Source organism: Panicum hallii, chromosome 3, assembly GCF_002211085.1.
Source record: "Panicum hallii strain FIL2 chromosome 3, PHallii_v3.1, whole genome shotgun sequence".
NCBI lineage: Eukaryota > Viridiplantae > Streptophyta > Magnoliopsida > Poales > Poaceae > Panicum > Panicum hallii.
The window spans coordinates 51,063,456-51,084,058 of NC_038044.1; the positions used below are offsets into that span (position 1 = coordinate 51,063,456).

Here is a 20,603-nt window from a genome sequence, read left to right on the forward strand (position 1 = left end):
AATTTCCAACACGATAAATTGCAATTAAATCCAAAATTATATCCAAATGACTCCAGTTAGTCACACTAACATCTTATTGGTCCTTAATTAAAAATGTTGAGTTAAGTCACTAAGATTTCGAGATAGAGAGAACTTATGTTTATAATTTTGAACTAGCTAAAGCACATTCACAAAAAAATTTTGAAAACTCGCAATTTTGTACATTTATAACATTCCAGAAAAATCCAGAATATTACAGTTACAATCCTGAGCAACTAACTATAGTCTTTGTCCTTAATTATTATATTAAGATGAAATAGATCTATCAAAATAGAATGGAGGGAGCATGATGCAGGCCTACCAAATATGTCACCAGCATCTGTCCTTTACTAATTTTAAGGTTGTTTTCGTGCTATTTTTTTGCTTTCCGTGTATAGCGTGTAAACGCATCTTTTACTACTCTCCTGTATTCAAATCACTAAAATACAAAAAAAAAACCTCATTCGGTTAGCTCGGATTGGCCCGTTCCAGGTGGATTGCTCCGGGCCGTTTTGAAGCCAGCTGTAAATTGAAAGGCCCCCTCCCTCCACGGCCCGGAATGAAGTTGCATCAACTACCCTCCGGATCGAAGCCTGGTGACGACGCAGCACCCGCGAGGCCGAGCCCGAGCTGGCGGCGCAGGAGACGACGAGGCGGCAACGCGAGGTGAAGGCGCGGTGCCGTGGGCCCGTGGCACAGCCCCAATGGCGACCGTCTCCAATCCAATGCGCACCCTCTCCGCTGCCTGTTCACCGGTAAAGCGACCATCCCCTGCGGGAGCAGGGAGCTGAGCGGAGGACGAGGACCAGGAGAGGGCGGTGGTGGTCGTTGCTGCTGGTGGTGGCAGTGCGGCGGCGGCCACGAGTTGGAGGACGGGAGGCGGCGCGGATGGCGTGGCCAGGAGGTGGGTGCTGCTGTTCTGCGTCGAGAGCTTCTCCTCGGCCTGCTCTTCACCAACAGGTAACCCGTTGCTCCATGAGATATTGAGATTCGACCGGCTCTCGAGTGTTCTTTAGGATGCATCATGTGGGGGAAGATCTGTGGATTTGTGGTCACCTTGACTCTGCAATTCGGGGTAGGGAAAGTAGGTAGGTTGGTTGTACCACACTGTTTACCTCAACTCCTGAGTAGCAGCACTTCATTTGCCTGAATTCCATGAGAGCGTTGCTAATTCGTGGATTGGACGGGCTCATGGCTTCAGCGCCTGCGGGTGCCAATCGAGGATTTCGAGGGGTACAGGGATGCAAGTGGATATTTAATGGGTATCTAATGCTGTTTTATGGATCAACTAAATATGCTATTTTAATTTATTTTATCAAATTTTTAGATCAATCCAATAATTTAAAATAAATATGACTTACCTCCCAATACGAGCTGGCTGATTCTTTTGACATACTCCTATTTTGGATGGCCATTTTCGTGGACCTGATAAAAAGAAGTATTATATATATTGCAGAACAGTGGTCCCATGCTCTTCAGTTGCATCTGATTTTGGTGTTCCGGCTGGTTATCACATAATAAAAAAATCCGCTTGGCTTTCATGAAAGAAGGTAGACAACGAGTGATATCAGAACTGTGACGTTTACAGTCTTTATTCCTGTCCAGCCGAACACAATTTTTCAAACAGACCTGGAATGGATTAGAACAGGATTTGAATCGGACCTGTAATGAGTGGAGGAAGGGGATCCACTTGATCCGGGAACGGTTCAGGGACAAGAACAAAGCCTCGGCAAGCGAACGAGGCCTAAAGAACTGCGTTGACAGAGCAGGCCGCAGCAAGACCATAATGGCCGCTAGGACTGGGCATCGTTTTTTGGGTTCAGTTCGGGTATTTCGGTCTTGCAAAAATTGGTTGTTCAGAAATTGAAAACCGATCGGTGCTCAAAAATACTGAAAACCGACACAGAAGATGTCGGTGTCCTCGGTTCGGTTTTTCCGTGCACCGAACAACACCAAACACCAGTCACCTGCACACAGAGGCACTTGCTTGCACCGCCTACCCATGCCTGCTGCCGTTCGCCCGCACCTGCACCGCCTACCCATGCCTGCTGCCGCTCGCCCGCACCTGCACAGGCGCTCTTACCGCCCGCCCGCACCTGCAGGTGCTCCTGCAGCTGGCCCACACGCCCCCGCTCTCCTGCACCCTTGCTGCTCGCTCGCGCACCACGCGCTCACCAACGCGTCGCGTGGCCGCGTGGCTGAGCGGTTGCGCCGAGCGCTCGCCTCACCTCCGCCACGCGGCTGGACACCTGCGACACACGCGAGAAATTTGCAATTTCACCATTCTCAAAACTAGATTTTGCCAGATTACTATTCCGTAATTGGATTTCGCTGTTTTGCCATTATAAAACATGGTCATCCCGCTACAATATCCTTTCAACCTCTTCCAAGTCATTTTATATTTTTTTTACATTTTCTCTAACTGAAACTTCCTCCCAAAGTGCCCCTGCCTTACAACCCAAGAACCGAAGAGAACCGAAAGCCTCATTCTTTTTTCTCGCGCGCTCCTCCTCTTGATTCCGACGGCGGCGCCCTTGCACAGTTGCCATTCATCGTTTCACCCATGGCTCCTCCGTTCGCCGCCCGCGTCCCTATCCTAGCGCTGCTTGTCGCCGTAGCGGCGGCGCTGGTGGCGACGACGCTCCTCGCCGCCGCGCAGCCGTGGGTGGTGTGTGACGGCCAGGGTGGCAACTACTCCGCGGGGAGCCCCTTTGCGAGCAACCTCTTGCAGCTCGTGCTCAATCCTCCGCGCCAATGCCTCCAACTCGCATGCGCTCTTCGCATCGGGCTCCGCTGGCGTTGGGGCGGACGCCATCTACGGCCTCGTGCTCTGCCGTGGTAACCTCAGCGTGTCGAACTGCTTTGACTGCAGCACTTGCGCCGGCTAGGGGCGGATCTAGAGGGGCTAGGGGGAATCAAGCCCCCCACCTCCTCAAGATCGATGGATACCCCGGAGCCTCCCTCATTTTTTGAAATAAAGAATGAAGAAGAAGGGGGACGGAGAGGAAGAGAAGGGGAGGAAGAAGAAGAGAAGGGAGATGAGCCCCCCTTCACTTGGCTGCTGGTTCGCCGCTGGCGCCGGTCAGGACGTGCAACGGGTTTGCAACTGCACCCATGACACCGCGTTCGTCTACAACCAGTGCTTCGTCCGCCTCTTCGGCATCGACTTCCTCGCCCCGCCCAACAACACTGGCATGGTGCCCCTCATCAGCGGCACCAACATCCCCAGCGGCGTCGACGTCGCCGCCTACAACGCGGTGATCACGCGATTGCTCAACGCCACCGCACGCTACGCGGTGGACAGGGATAGCTCGCCCCCGTCGTCGTCGCCGAGATTGTACTCTGTTGGAAATAAATTTCAGTTAAGATATTTGTGATCTTCACTGTTAAGGAAGCCTTTAAACCATCTAAACGCAATTAAAGAAACCTAATGATAAAACCCTAATGGGCTGTGATCAGCAGGCCCATTAGGCCTATTTCCAGAGCTGGCCCTCAGCCCCACAGTGCCTATAAATATAAGGTCATGGTTAGCACCTTAATTACCCAATCATCAAAATCTAAAATCCTAGCCACCGCTAGTCTGATCGCTAAGGGCACTGGAGGGGTTTGGAAGACCAAGCACTCCCGTTGGCGCTCGGAGGACGCCGATTCGCTGCTGCATCTCCTACACCGACAAGAACGCCTACTTCCTCTACAGATCAGGCGTAAATGGCTGCTGCTACTGCTAACACTGGTATAATTATTACCATTTATTCCGCATTAGATTGATTTGTCATGAACTAGGTTATGTTAAGATTCTGGGTAACGTGCCACTAATATTAAGTTTTGGCAATTCTAACAATCGGTATTATGAGCCATCTTAACCTAGTCATGCACGGTCATTTTTTGAGCCATGTTTATGCCTCGGTTTAAGATGCAAAAGTGCTGTGCAGATTAGATCCTATTGCACAGTTAAGTTTGATTCATGTTTTAGTCGCAATTAGTTCCTGCAGAAAGGCTTTTATGTGTTAATCATGCTTGATTAGATCTAAATCATGGTTTATTAGATTTCTGATCACGAGATTAGATCTAATCTAATTCGGTTTATGTCAAGTTTAAGTTTAATCTTGATCTGTTAATGCTAAGTGTCTCAGATTAGATGCAAATGTTTAATATTTATACTAATTCATGGCTAAACCGAGATAAATAGATGATCAAGCTATGCAATTAAGGTTAGGGCTTACTTCTACTTAATCTGTTTCCCAAATTAGATCTCTGTTCATGTCTAATTTCCGCAAAATTAGATCCAAAATCATGAACCAGATGCATTAGTAAGAATTTGAGAGAAAAGGGGAATGCAAAATTTAGATCGATTTAAGAAATCCCTAAATCCCGTGATGAACCCTAACCTTAAAATTGAAGAAGAAATTACATGTGTGGCCATGAGAACCCAGAGCTCTGCGCGCATGAGCAGCGTGCAGCGCTCGCGGCCGCAGGGCCCGCTTGCGCAGCAGCCGCCTGCGCCAGCACCGCTCCGCCTGCGCACTGTGGCCCGGCCACCCGCGCGCAGCCTGCGCCAGCCCGCGTGCCATCTGCTGCGCAGCTCGGCTGCCTGTGCGCACCGTCCGGCCGGCCACCTGCGCTGCGCGCCAGCCCCGCGCGCCACCTGCGCTGCCCGCACACGCGGCGGCCTGCGCAGCACCCCTCGGGCGGCACCTGCGCGCCAGCCCGCGCCGCCCCGCCACCTGCGCAGCTCAGCCCGCGCTCCACAGCCCCGCCTCTCCGCCTTCGCGGCGCCGCCCGCGTGCATAAGCGGCGGCCGTGCCAGAGAAAGAAATGAAGTGAAGTGAGGCTGTGTTAGGGTTTCGTTCCGACCGAAATGTATTTATGTGAGTTGCCATGAGTTCCTGAGCGTCCGATTGGAATGGACCCCAGATTCACCCGCATTAGGGTTTTCGCGGGATGGGCCAAATGGGCCAAATGCGCAGATTGGGCTGCGTGTGCAGAGGGGATGTTTTGTGCTGTTTACGAGTTTTAGCCCAGTTAATATTTAAAGCCTTTTATTTACTGTTTCTTATGTTTAAGCTGTTATGTTTAAAGGTTTTAATTATTTCTTTTGCACTTATTATCACCAGCATTATGATTATTAATTTTCATGAGTTATGTAAATGTTTTAATCCTGTTTTAGTTGCATTTATTCGCTGAAAATTATGTTCATCCACCACAAGCAATTAAGATGCACTCTATTTAAATGGAACCATCGGGAAGTTTATTTAGAGCACTTGTAATTAATTCTGACCATCGTTGATTTAATTATGAGTTTTAATGATAAATTTCGTTTGTTTTCCCCATCGGTGATGCAAATTGAAATTTATGTATGATTTTAATCAGACCATCGTAGGGTTAATTTCATACTTTTTATGCGCATCTTAATTGTGAGTTTAATAAAGTTATTGTTCTTATGATTTTCAGTGAACACTGTGACGGGCTACCTAAAATCCATTGAGCCCCTGAATGGCACCAACTATCCAAGCTGGTATAAAGATGTTAATGTTGCTATTGTTGTGTGCGAGTATGATCTCGCCTTACGTCGAGACAAGCCAGCAGAGCCCACTGATCCCAATGGTGATCGTACTGCCATTGAGAAGTGGGAGAGATCAGATAGGATGGCCAACATGATCATTAAGAACATGATCACTCCGGCCATCTGTGGTGCTATTCCTGATAAGGACCAGAATGGTAATGATTTGAGCGCCAAGGCATACCTTGCCAAGGTGGAGGAGAACTTTAAGAGTTCTTCCAAGACTTATGCTAGCACCCTAATCATGAAGATGCTGACTTCACAGTATGATGGGCAAAGTGGAATCAGGGAGCACATTATGAGCATGTGTGACATGGCAAATAAGCTGAAGACACTGGATATGGCTATCTCTGATGGTTTTCTGGTGCACTTCATCATGACTTCTCTGCTAGTATAGTACAGTCCCTTCAAAATAAGCTACAACACTCACAAGGCGACTTGGAGCTCATTAGCTACTGTGTTGAGGAAGAAGAAAGGCAGAAAGCTGAAAGGATGAAGGATGCTGTCAACATGGTCAGCGAGCGCTTTGGGCGTGTTATCATGAGCAATACTCCTAAGCATCAGGCTGAGTCTGGCAGCAGCAGGCAGCATAAGAAAAAGTTTAAGGGCCATAAGAGCAAGGCCGTGTTACATAAGAAGACCTCTAATGAGAGGCTGTGCAAGTTCTGCAAGTCACCTAAACATGAGCAGAAGAAATGCCATGGATTTAAGGAGTGGCTTAAGAACAAAGGTACAATTACTGATTATGTATCTTTTATTGATGAATCGTTCTTAGTGAATTTTTCTCCTAATACTTGGTGGATTGACTCAGGTGCCACTGTGCACATTTCCAATTCACTGCACGTATTCAGTTCGATCCGAACTATAAGAGAGGGGGAGCGAAGCCTAAGAGTGGCTGATGGCAATGAAGTGAAGGTTGAAGGCATTGGGAGCTTCGATTTGGAGTTACCAGGCGGCCTCAACCTTAGTTTGCATGATGTTCTTTATGTTCCCAGTTTGAAGAGAAACCTTATTTCTGTTTCGCATTTAGATAAGTCGGGGCATATTTGTGAGTTTGGCAACTCTGTGTGCAACATTAAATTTCATAATTTAAGTGTGGGCCTTGGTCATTTGCAAGGCGATCTTTATTTGCACTCTCTTGACAATGTTTATTCTGCAATGAATGTGGATGATGTATCGCATAAGCGTAAGCGTGATGATGAGACTTCTTCGAAATTGTGGCATTGTCGTTTGGGCCACATTTCGAGGGGGAGAATTGAGCGTCTCATAAGAGAAGAGATACTCTATTCATTAGATCTCTCAAACTTAGATCAACAATGCGTCGATTGTATTAAGGGGAAATTCGCTAAGACAATTAAGAAAGGAGGTACTCGAAGTTCGGGCCTATTAGAAATAATTCATACTGATATTTGTGTCCTGTTCCCAGTAAAGTCTGTGGCAGAACCAACCTGAATTATACCGGCTCAAGTACGCGAGTCCATTCCTGAGTGCTCCAACATGCTTCAAACGGTATAATCCCTTGGCCTGTCGGGTAACATCCTGATAAACCACCGATACACAGGATCAAATAAGGTTACCTCACACGAAGGTGAGTCCAGAGATACAGTCACCATCATATTTTACATCACAGAGAATTACGATACAAGAGTTTCTAACAGTAGTACAAAGTTTCAAACTTAGAGAAAACATTACAAACTATTAAAGTTATGGTTTTTAGCAGCGGAAAACATACACGACGATTTACAACACGTCGTCAAGACAGATGTCATGCTAAGCCCGGGCACGACATCACTCGGTATCATCAGTGTTGGCCGGGGACGGATCCCATTCCACGGACCAACCATCTGGAAGAGCACAGGGCCAAGACAGGGGAAGAGTAGGGTCTTCAAAAACATTACCTGAAACACAAGTATCTAGTAAGACTGAGTATATTAATACTCAGCAAGGCTTACTCGTCTCATGGTATACTTAGCCATGTAACTAGACTTATGAAGGCTCATAATGGTTCGGGGTTTAGTTTCAGCTGAAAAGCAACAAAGAGTAGATCCTTAATTTCAACTTTTAGCTTTCAGGTTCTAGTTGATTATCCATTCTAGGTAAGCACCTATAACTATTCATGCATGGTAGAATTTTTAGTCAATCATCATCTTTGATAAGCACAAAGTTGCTCTTATTACTCTATGTGGTAAAGGGATCAAGCAGTCTCAAACTTCGTGAGAAGCGGACGATTCTGAATCGAATTCAACCTTGCAAGGATAACCTAACACACACGCTTGGAACACCAAAGGGTCGTTCCGAAGCAACCGTTTGCCTTTCATTCCGACTCGTGGATCAGAGCCACCACAAGCGACTGCAGGACCATACGCACTTCCAAAGTGCAGGACATACGTCTGTAGCGCGACTACAAAACCCGTATTCCTGGTTGCCCTTGCAACACGTATTCCCACACGTCGAACTAAGTAACCAGAAGAAGCAAGACGAGTGGTGGGAGGTATGTCCACTCCTTGGGCCGATTGGTTACTAGGCTTACCACTTACCATATTTCGCGGTATGTGGTTAGTACTTTCAAGCGCTTAACCACCGCTACCACACACTGCGACCTTATCAAATTCATCAATACAGACGGGGTATCATCTCAACTATGATACCTCACAAAACTTCCGTCCGTCATCCTTATAGTGATAACAGGAATGTAAACATTACAACTCCTATATCGCGTGAGTGACAGGAAATCACCCGACTTCTACCGGTCCTATTAGCATAGCAGCTAGTCGGACTCAAGTGCTAATATTCAATACATGGGTTCCTGGGGAAATGCAACTAGGGTTTCAAGCAATTTCTAAGAACTTAATGCATAGAATTACATAAATAGATATAGATTGCAGTGTAATTAAAATAGTAGGTTATGTCCAGGGCTTGCCTTTACTGGTGGGGCTGAAGTCAGCAAAGTTAAGATCTTCCGAACTTGGTTCGGGGCTTCCGATAATCCCTTGGTGACGTTCACTTGGTCTTTAGAAAAGTCCTCCGCAGATTCCTGGGAGATCTTGTAGGTACCGTCTACGGAAGTAGTCGTATCTATGTGCAATGCAACATTACATTCAAAGTGTGCACATGAAACTATCTTACTTTACAATAATGTTGCAATCCAACACTCATTTAACATACTACTCATATAACAATCAAAAAGATCAGAAACTAACTTGGGTAGAGCTTTAGATGGACAACCAATTAAGATGGGCTATTTGTTGAAGACTACAACAGAGTCAATTGGAAATAACAAGGGTTTAGTCTATAGAATTGGTAAAGAAGAGAGCTATCTATACAGTTTTAGAAAATCTGCTGATTTCTGTTTGGAAGAGAAATTGGCATGAGCAATCTCTGTATATGAGTAGAAAGGATTAGCCGATTTGGTTCATCTGAGGTTAAATCGGCTAATATGGAGAGGAACATTGAAGGTATAGTATTTCAAGGATAGAACAAAGAAGGATCTTGCTGATTAGATCTAGTTATCAGCATGTTTTTGCCTAATTGATGGTTAGTGTATTGGCTTGCCTTATTCGACGAGGGTGCATCAGGTTTAGCCAATTGATGTGCTTTGGTCGTGCCTAACAGAGGCGTGTCTACTGTGCTATCTTATTGATCTAGGGTTGTGTACTTTGGCCTGGGTAGCCGATTGATAAGTGCATCGGTTTCCTATTTGATCGATGAAAACATCTATTACTTTAGCAGAGGGATGATTCCTAAAGCAGTTGTGTCTTAATTGAGATGTGCTTAAGTGTTATCCTTGGTAACTAGGTGTGGTTGTACGTCAGCACAACAATTGAGTGACGTACAGCCGATTGGAGTGTGGTTGAGGGTATGTGACCGATAGATATATATAGCCGATCTCTCAGTCAATAAATCGGCTGATAGAAGTGTGTGGATAAGGATGGGAAAACTAAGGATTGATCGGCCATAACCGATATGGAAAACAACTAGAATCGGCTTGGATCGGCCGATAGCAAGAATCTTAAGATTGTGTGTGCATCTCCGATACATCGACTATGTGCAGCCGATGTAGGACAGAACAAAGAATCGTATCGGCAGTAGCCGATATTAGAAAGATATCAACCGTATCAGCTAACCAGCCGATGGTAGAAGCACATCAAAGGAAAAGCATCGGCTGATAGCTGTTACACAGAAATATCATAGACTTGAAGGAAACAGATGCTTAGCGGCTGAGCTGATAGCCGTCGTTGAAGCATAGCTGCAAAGATGTATAAGCTAAGTAGCAGATGCACATGAACTAACAAGGGTTCCTATACGAAAAGGACCTAAGGAGATTGCAATCAAGACAAGGATAAAGTCTTGATAGCAGGGATATGAGCACTCGTGTGATAGGATTAATTAAATATCACACATCTCCATTTGAGACATACATCCTATGATTTACCCTTTTAGCCACAACACATGCATATCATACAAGGTATAAATAAAGCACTCATTCCCTAATAGTTAACCTAGACCACAAATCAAAGACTTTCAATTCAAAATCACAACATAAAACTTGTAGATTTTAACCTAAGGATTCAAACAAAACTGATTTTGTATTTTTATGAACTCCTTACGAAATTCTATGAAATGTAGAAGTTCACTGATTTGAAATAAAGAAAGTTCTAGAAATTTTATAGAGAACCCCCTAGAACTTTTTAAATTAAAGCAATTAAGTCCCTGGTCGGGGAAAACAGAGAACAGGAAGATAACGACGATATTCCGGCAAAAGGAGTCGCCGGCATTAGGAAGATTCAGTGAATCAAAGCAAACCTTGGGGTAGCCTTGGTTGTGGAGAAGAACGGGTGGAAAGTGGATTCCCGTGGCGAACAGGGTCGACGATGAGAGGTGCTCGACGGTGACGAAGAAGCTTGCTAGGGGATTGCAGTGGGTGGAGGATAACCGGAGAGGTATTCCTCACGGTGATTCGTGGCGACGATAGTCGACTTTGCCACGGCGACGATGTTCTGGCGAAGGAATCCGAAGAGGCTCGATAAGAGGGTTTACAAGCTTCCTCGAGGTATTGGGGTCTTGCTCGGACGATCGACGAAGGGTAAGAGCTGTTGGATGTCGTGGACCCCTGGGACGAGACGATAGAGCCGGATTGGTTCGCTATGCCATCTTCTCCGCGAACCTCAGGGTTCTTCTATTCACGGGCTAAGCCTTCACTGCTCACGCGCATGTGCTGCAGAAACACGGTCGGCACACCCGCGTGGCCTTCTGCAGGACCGCCGCGCTCTGTTCCTGGGCCCGCCAGTTGGCGCCTGCGCGCCGCCCTCAAGCCCGCGCCGCTCCGCTTGTGAGCCTGCCTGCCTCGCGCCCGAGCCGCAGCCTGGAGCCGCACCGCCTGCTGCCGCCGGGGCAGGAGCGCCTCGACCAGCCGCCGCCTGCTGCATGGAGGAGAGAAGGGGGGAAAACCGAGGTGGAGTTGAGGATGGAGATTAGAGAAAGATAGGCCGCCGGTGGGGAGAAAAAGAGAGAAAGGCGCCAGGGAAAGGATAGAACAGAGAGAGAAGAAGAACAGAGGAGAAAGGGAAATGGAACTCCCCAAGGACTTATGTGTAAAATTAAAAAATTGCAGGGACCTGTCTGTAAAGCATAAATTTCTCATTAATCTAAAACTCTAATGAAGAAATGCCCAAAACGAAAGTCGGAGAGTTTTTCAAACTCTACAACATTGCTTTAGAGCTCAAGTCCAAAAACTCAAAACTTATATCTTTACACGTGAAGTTTTGAACAAAAATTGGATTTGAATTACTTTTGTCCTAAAGAGTGAAATTTTATAACATTTAGGACCTAAATGCAAGAATTTATGACACGTCATGATGACGGGATAGACACGTCATAATGATTGGATAGACATATCATAATGACTTGCACCTTTTACACTTTAGTCCTAAGTAATTTTGAAAGTTACTTTTGTAAATCAAATACTTGCATAAAAGGACTTGTACTTTTATAAAATTACATAAACACCCTTATTTTCACCATTTTACCCAAACTTTTACACAATTCAACACATACATTTCTAATGCAACTTTTGGATAAATATATATTTTTTACAGGGGATAAAATAAGAAAAACATGTTTACAAAACCACCTTTCACTTATTTTGAAATTACCCTTATCCAAATATATTTTGCAAAAACAACCCTAAGTTTTTCTGTAATTACAAAAAATACCCTTTTTACTTGCACTTTAAATTTTCAAAAGCTTCACACAAATACACACAAGCTTTACACTAACAAGCACATACTTCACTCTAAAAATAATGTGCCTAACTTACAAGTACTTGACTGTCACAAAGTCTGTTGATGGTTTTGACTCGTTCATTACTTTCACAGATGACTTCTGACGTTATGGTTATATTTACCCCATTCGTGATCGATCCGAGTCATTAGATAAATTCAAAATATTCAAGGCTGAAGTGGAAAATCAGCATAATATCACTATTAAATTAGTGAGATCGGATCGAGGTGGTGAATATTATGGGAGACATGCTCCATTCGGCCAAGTACCCGGACCATTCGCTAAGTATCTTGAAAAGAATGGTATAAAGGCCCAGTACAATATGCCGGGCGAACCACAGCAAAACGGAGTTGCTGAGCGTCGTAATCGTACACTAATGGACATGGTACGTAGCATGCTTAGTTATTCTACTTTGTTTGTGGAGCTGTGGATGGAAGCATTAAAAACAGCTGCGCACATACTAAATCGTTTTCCTTCCAAATCCGTGCCAAAAACACCTTATGAGTTGCGGTTTGGGAAGAAACCATCGCTTAATTATTTGCGTGTGTGGGGCTATCTAGCCGAAGCTAAGTTATTTAATCCACAGCAAAAGAAATTAGATGATAAGACGGTGAGCTGCTATTTCATCGGATACCCTGATAAATCTAAGGGAAACCGATTCTACTGTCCTGATCGTTTCACTAAGTTCGTTGAGACCAGGCATGCTGTATTCGTAGAGGATGCAGGAATCAGTGGGAGCTTTCCGAGGAGGGAAATTAATCTTGAAGAAATACGGGCTGAGCTTCCCATCCCGGTAATTCAAGAAACAGTAACACCTCAGTTAGTGCCGCTGTTTGTTCCTTCCGTTCAGAGTACACCATCTGTTCAGATTACGCCTCCTGTTCAGAGTACTAGCGCTGCTCCGCCCGTTGAAGTAGCTCCTGAGCCTGCGAGCGAACAACAAGCTGAGCAAATGGCGCCTAATGCTGAAGTTGAGAATCCTGTCGAGGTGCCTCAGACTGCACCTCAACCAGTACCTCAGCCTGTTGAACCATTAAGAAGATCACAGCGGGCTAGGAAACAAACAGTTTTCCCTGATTATGAGACATACTTAAGTGAATACATGTATGATATTGGGAAAGCTGATGATCCTAACTCATTTAGAGAGGCAGTATCATGTGAGAACTCTGCCAAATGGGTTGAGGCCATGGAAGAAGAGCTTTAAGTCCATGAGTTCCAATGATGTTTGGGATCTGGTAGATAATCCAAATGGAGTCAAACCAGTAGGCTGTAAATGGGTCTACAAGACTAAACGTGATTCTAAAGGGAATGTCGAATGATTCAAAGCAAGGCTTGTAGCCAAAGGTTTTACACAAAAGGAAGGGGTTGATTATAATGAAACTTTCTCCCCTGTGTCTAAGAAAGATTCATTCAGAATCATTATGGCACTAGTAGCTCATTATGACTTAGAGCTACATCAGATGGATGTCAAAACTGCGTTCCTTAATGGTGACTTGGATGAGACCATCTTCATGGCACAATCGGAAGGTTTTGTTGTGAAGGGCAAGGAACATTTAGGATGCAGACTTAAGAAATCTATTTACGGGCTTAAGCAAGCGTCAAGACAGTGGAACCTTAAATTTGATCAAGTGATTAAGAAATTCGGATTTAGTGAGAATGATGTGGATAATTGTATCTACACTAAGATAAAGGGTGGTAAATTTATAATTCTAGTGCTTTATGTGGATGATATCCTATTAGCAAGCAGCGATAAGTGTATGCTGCATGAGACAAAGGGATTTCTTTCATCCAATTTTGATATGAAAGATCTTGGTGAAGCCTCTTATGTTCTGGGCATTGAGATATACCGAGATAGGACCAAAGGAGTACTAGGATTGTCTCAAAAAGCATATATTGAGAAAATGCTTAAGAGATTTAATATGGATAAGAGTAAGGCCACACATGTTCCATTAGCGAAGAGCGATAAGTTTAGTGAAGCCCAATGTCCTAAGAACCAATTGGAATCAGATGAGATGAAGGACATACCTTATGCTTCAGCTGTCGGAAGCCTGATGTATGCACAAGTCTGTACGCGTCCTGACTTGGCTTTTGCTACCGGAATATTTGGACGATATCAGAAAAATCCCGAAAAGGTCCACTGGGTTGGTGTTAGGAAGGCATTACGTTACTGCCAAGGCACTAAAGACTTCATGCTCACATACAGAAGATCAGATAACCTTGAAGTTGTGGGTTATACTGATGCTAACTTTGCTGGATGTGTGGATAGTAGGAAATCTACATCAGGATATATCTACACGTTAGCTGGTGGAGCTATATCATGGAAAAGCTCTAAGCAAAGTTTAGTTGCAGCGTCGACGATGCAAGCTGAGTTTGTGGCATGCTATGAAGCAACTGGACAGGCTGTTCGGCTTAAGAATTTTATTCCGGACCTCAAGGTAATTGACAGCATTACGGAACCTATAATGTTATACTGCGATAATCACTCTGTGGTATTCTTTTCGAGTAACAACAAGTCAAGTGGTGCTTCCAAACACATTGACCTTAAGTACCATGTTGTGAAACAAAGATGCCAGGATCGAACCATTAAGATTGAGCACATAAGAACTAATTCTATATTAGCGGATCCGCTCACTAAAGGCTTACCACTGAACGTGTTTAAGCAGCACGTTACTAATATGGGTTTGGTGGATAGTCTTTAGGTCCTGGTTTAGGGCCATTATAACTCCCAACTAACGAATAAGCGTTCTACCGAGGTGTTTCAGTGAGACTGTGGGTAATAGGGTCCCAGTAGTGCATCAAGCTACTGACGACGCATTGGTCCGGTACTTTCTGTTGCTACTAAGGGTGAACATTAGTATGATACGAACATTAGCCTTAACCGTTCGATCAAGTGGGAGAATGTTGGAAATAAATTTCAGTTAAGATATTTGTGATCTTCACTGTTAAGGAAGCATTTAAACCATCTAAACGTAATTAAAAAAATCTAATGATAAAACTCTAATGGGCTGTGATCAGCAGGCCCATTAGGCCTGTTTCCAGAGGCTGGCTCCCAGCCCCACAGTGCCTATAAATATAAGGTCGTGGTTAGCACCTTAATTACCTAATAATCAAAATCTAAAACCCTAGCCACCGCTAGTCTGATCGCTAAGGGCACTGGAGGGGTTTGGAAGACCAAGCACTCCCGTTGGCGCCCGGAGGACGCCGATTCGCTGCTGCATCTCCTACACCGACAAGAACGCCTACTTCCTCTACGGATCAGGCGTAAATGGCTGCTGCTACTGCTAACGCTGGTATAATGATTACCATTTATTCCGTATTAGATTGATTTGTTATGAACTAGGTTATGTTAAGATTCTGGGTAACGTGCCACTAATATTAAGTTTTGGCAATTCTAACATACTCCGCCACAGAGCAGCTGGTGAGGCTCGACCCGCGAGTCCCCAACATCTGGTCCATACCGCAGCGCATGGGGGACCTGTTGCAGGCGCATTGCCGGGGGTGCCTCGGCGACCTGGTGGCCGCGTGGTGGAATGGGAGCGGGTTCAAGCCCAAGGAGAGGGAGCAAGGCTCGCTGGCTTGCGATGCAACCTGAGGTCCGAGCTCGGGGACAGGTTCTACACCGGCGCTCCGATGGTGAAGCTGCAGATGAACGGCGCCTTTGCTTTCCTCAAATTGAAGTCGATGTGCACATTTGCAACGTCTGGAACTCGATGCTGCAGTTGCAAAGGGGCTAGGCTTCCAATTTTAGGCGGGATTAGGAGGGCGCAGAATTCCCTTCAACCATGGTGGTGGCGGCGGCGTGTCGTATAGAGGAGGGAGAACAAGAAAGAAGAACGAGACAGAGAAGAAAGGGCCAGCGTGAGGAGGATGTCGACGGGAAAGGATAAGGCTGTGCAGTCCAAGGGTATAATGGTCTGATCATGTAGCCAAATCATCAAGAAAATACAAAACAAATCGATAAATATTGAAAAGGCATTCTAGTGGGTCGGCACGGTTTCATAATGGCAAAACGGCAAAACTTAATTGCGGGATGGCATTCTGGCGAAATCTAATTTTAAGGATGGTGAAATAGCAAATTTCTCGCCACATGCTCGCAGCAGACTAGGAAAGGCGGAGACCGGAGGGGCGGCGCGATGCGAGAGCCGAATTTCGAGCCGCCGTCGGCCTGGCTGCTTGGGACAGGTGGATAAGGTTGGCTGAGTCGTGAGGTCGCGAGGCCTGGTGGGGATGTTTATTGCTCTGATTTGGGCCGAGGTGGGCCAAAGAACTCTAGGTTGTTGGCCTTTTCGCACACTCTTTCGTAGGGCAACTTTGAGTTTTTTTTTAAAAAGGAATAAAAAAATAAAATTCGAAAAAGGGGAGCCGGATCGGAAAAAGTCGAAAAATGGGTGCCTCCCGCCCGCTGATCGGGTGGGAGGCGTGGGGCCGGGGACCTCCCGCCCATCCAGCGGGCGGGAGGTTCCAAAAATATTTCGAGGCCCCTCCCGAGGGGCTCTTCGCGAATAAGAAAAGTTTCTTATTCACGAAGAGGTCCCTGAGGCAGGCATCCCGCCCGGGCAGTGGGCGGGAGGCCTCCAGCCCGGCCAGTGGGTGGGAGGTTGCCCTGCTTATTTTTTGTTAGAATTTATGTTTCACAAACTATTTAAAATTCAGACTTTTTTAAATACAAGATTTATTCGCCATACTCTTTTGTATACATAAAAAATTTAGTTCAATTTTACGAAGAAGATTACGGTATCTAAAACTTGTATGAAGATAGTTAAGCGATAACATTTTGCAATGTAGAATCCAAATATTACGATAGTACGATACATGAAGCCATTAAAAATAAAATAGTATGATAACAAACAAGTTTAAATATACAAAATACCAAGGCACAGTTATAATTACAAACACAAATAATGATCTGTCTTTAGTCAATACGGCAAATATTACAAATACACATCCAGGTCTGATACAAACTCAACGCGGCAAATATTACACATAAGCAAACAACGTTCAAATAAAATTACAACTAAATGATGCCTGATGACGTAGTAGCACTCGATCGGCGATTTGTTTCCTTACATAGTCTCTTGAACATATCCATAAGATGCTTATTCTTGAATTGCCTGAAAAAATTTGCACCGATGTGTCTCATGCACCACCTACTGCGAACATCACGCCACTTGGGCGGCTCTCCGGTCTCCACACACCCCTCCTGCAAATCTAGTATTGCCCTCAGTATGCCGGCGTGACGATCATGAATCAGGCAGATATCTTCCCTATCCCGAACGACTGCAAGCTTAACCCGTTCCAGGAACCAGTACCAACTGTCTGTGTTCTCACTCTCAACAAAAGCAAAAGCAACAGGAAGCAATTGATTGTTTCCGTCCACTCCAATAGCTGTCAGCATTTGCAATCTATACTTTCCTGTGAGAAATGTCCCATCGATGCATAGGAGAGGTCGGCAGTGTTGGAATGCGTTAATGCATGGACCCAAGTTGAAAAAGACTCGCTGCAATATGTAGGGCGGACCTTCTCCTCTGTCTAGCCATTTCAGGTCATAATAGCTTTCAGGATTTCTCTGACATAGGACGGCCAGCAATCGAGGAATATTATCCTATGTAGCCTCGAACGTACCAAACCTCATCTCCAACACCTTCTGTTTTGCACTCCATGCCTTGCTGTACGAGATGGTATACTTGTACTTTTCCTGAATATGCCTGATAATAGACTTTGGTTCAAATGACACGTTCTCTACTATCATCCCGTACATCTCATTTGCGATGTATTGCGATGTAAGGTTGCGATGGGTCTTCTGCACCCCTGGCAAATGACAAGTGTGCTGAGTGACAATTGAGCATTCCCAATAATCTTTCCATTTACCCTTATAGGCATGCACCCGCCACGGATAGCCCTTCTTCACATATACCACATCGTACTTACGAGATTTGCACTCGACTGTTTTAAACTCTCACATAAGACAGAGACCAACACTTAACCGCTTCCTTCACCTCTTTAATTGAGTGGTACCTCGCACCCTGGACAATTTCATTCTCCCTGCAATCCGAAGGCACGCTAGATCCGTCATCTACAACAAGATGACTGAAGTCGCTGCTTACCCATTCTTCAGGCACATCATTGTCATCATCAGACGAATCGGCATTCATTGCTTCATCCGATTCACGTTCTTCATCTTGCAGCTGTTCAACAATAAAGGGTATGTTCTCGCCCTCATCAGCCACGCATTGAGGTGCTATGGTGCCACCTGTCTCAATATTTGTCTCCTCAACTTCTTCATCAATATTTTCATCCCCCGGAGCAGTTGCTTCAATGTTTATCAAAGGGTTCTGGTGCACACTGACAAGGAGTACCAATGGCCATTGCCAATAACTTGCATTTTGCAGATAGGTTAACCAGTCCTCGTTGCTTGCAAGTGGCATCAGCTCCCAGATCAAAGCATGAGTGGTACGATTTATGACGCACTGAACATTCACAGTGTGTGTCTCCTGATTAATTCTTAATCCCCTCATTGACCAGTTGCATAGGGATTCAAATGTCTTCTCGTGTGGTTTGGTAATTCCTCTGACCGCATAGTTGAATTCACTTAAATCTACCCCATTCCGCCCATAAATCATATTTCCTTCTCCGTAATATATACTGAAAATACCCTTCTCGGAAGACATATATGTCAATCATTAATAAACTAGTTATACTACATATTAATACACAACAACCCTAAATTTCAGCGATTCCCACATTATATTTTCCAGAATATAAATTATACTAAAAACAATTGAAAATACTAAAAACTATTCAAAACATAACTACTCTAAGAAATATTTCCTAGATTATAGTTATTTTCAAGTAATTATACGGCTAGAATGAGAATATACCTCCAAATCGACGTGTGAACAGGGCTTCGCCGCTTCCTCTTCTCTCTTCCTCTCCTTCCTTTCTTTTTTTTTTCTGATTTTTGCTGAATAAAATGAAAATTTTGGGCAGGTGGGGGCTTATATAGCCGGGAGGACCTCTCGCCCGACCAACGGGCGGGATGCCCCTCGGCACCACCTCCCGCCCGTTGGACGGGCGGGATGCCCCTGCAGGGACCTCTTCGCGAATAAGATAACTTTCTTATTTGCGAAGAGGCCCTCAGGGAACCTCCCGCCCGCTGGATGGGCGGGAGGTCCCCGGCCCCACGCCTCCCGCCCGATCAAAGGGCGGGAGGTACCCATTTGCCGAATTTTTTCCATCCGGCTTCCTTTTCCGAATTTTATTTTTTCTTTTTATACTTTTTTTTAAAAAAGTCGGGGAACTTCGGTAGTTCGGCGAGTTCAGTTTGCTAGAGTTTTAAAACCGAACCCGAAATCGACCACCGAATTTGGAAAAAAAGAAAACCAACACCGAAGAAAAAACCGACGTATCGGCTCGGGTCGGCTCGATGTCCGCACCACTTCCGCGCACGCCGAGAGCACCCGACCAGTCCACACTCCACAGCGGCAGCAGCACCGCCGCACCAGTGCGCCACCCAGGCAACCAATCCGTGGAAACCAGATGACAAAACCGAATTGTTTTTTTTTAAAAAAATTCACTCCCGGCGCACGCGCCGCTTCACTTTAAAATCCCGCCTTCTGCCACCACCCCACTTCTCTTTCCTTTCCCCTCCCGCACAAGAGCCCCCGCCCGGTAACGCGCCACCTCCTTGCCCTCCCCGCCGCGGCGGGGTCGGCCCCCTCCCCCTTTCCCACGAATGGCGCGGCGGCGGCGCCGCGCCTCGCGCGGCAGCGCTCCCCCGGAGCTCCGCCTGGCCTACGGCGCGCGCGCGCGCACCCTCGGCCGCGCCGTCCTCTCGCTCCTCCCGCCACCGCCGCCGCCGGGCGCGCCCTGCCCCGCCTGCCGCGGCGGCGCGGGGTGCCTCGCGTGCCGCCGCTGGGCGCACCTCCTCCGCGCCGACGACCCGGTCGCGTACCGCGGCCTCGTCAGCCGCGCCGTCTGCGCGGTCGCGCCCGCCGGGGCCGCGCCCCCGCCGCCGCGGTACACGCCGGGAAACGCCGGGCACTCGCAGGCCAAGGTTCCCCCCCACTGCCGTCCTCGGTCGTCAAGTCGTTCTCTTGCCTTGCGTGCTTTGTGCCCGCAGTGCGTGGTTTTCTTGTTATCTTGCTTGTTTCCGTTACCTGTCTGACGGTTGTCTGCCTGCATGTTGCTCGACGACTAGCTCGTTCGGGAGACGATCAAGTCCATCATGGCGGACCGGGCGTGTACAACGAAGAACGTCCTCTGCACCAGTTGCCGTGAGGTATCAATGGCTTCTAGATTTCACAGAATGGTTCTTGCCGTTTGGTTAATATTTATGACTTCCATAACCTTCTCCTTATGTTTAATCCATACACATGCAGTTCTATCTGAGTCGCACTATTTCATAACTTTTCCTTTTTTGTGGAATCCCCTATAACGAGTATGTGCGGTACAACCAAACCTGTCGCACCGAGCAATCTTAACTAGTATTGTTAAGGAGCACTATTTCATAACTTTTCCTTTTTTATGTTTAAAGTTGACGTGGAGCTCAGTATTGTTAGGTACAAACAAAATAAAAGTTTGGCACCAGGACTTCATTTAAGCTTCTCCAAGTGGGTTGTGGATATGTTAAGAAAGCCATAATTTATGTTTCATTAGGTTTGCTTTGTTTACATCCGATGATGCAAATGTCAGGAGAGATTCTATCATTGTGGAGACATTCTATCATTGTCTAAAAAGAATGCTTCAT

The 20,603-nt window shown here is 46.0% G+C and overlaps 1 protein-coding gene across 6 annotated transcripts in view; it reads left to right on the forward strand.

The window, feature by feature from the left end:
• The first annotated feature begins 502 nt into the window (after positions 1–502).
• The window catches only part of LOC112885826 (telomerase reverse transcriptase), a 40,486-nt gene continuing 20,385 nt past the window's right edge, over positions 503–20,603 (forward strand). For 2 of the 6 annotated variants that reach the window (XR_003227280.1, XM_025951492.1), the window contains exons 1-2: positions 19,547–19,910; positions 20,055–20,135. Coding sequence is in view for 5 of the 6 variants with exons in the window: in XM_025951492.1 (XP_025807277.1) it covers positions 19,590–19,910; positions 20,055–20,135 (402 nt within the window). In the remaining variant the exon portion in view is untranslated. Of the gene's footprint in view, positions 979–19,546; positions 19,911–20,054; positions 20,136–20,603 lie in introns of those variants that run through there. The other 4 variants (XM_025951489.1, XM_025951491.1, XM_025951488.1 and 1 more) reach the window with 4 other exon arrangements.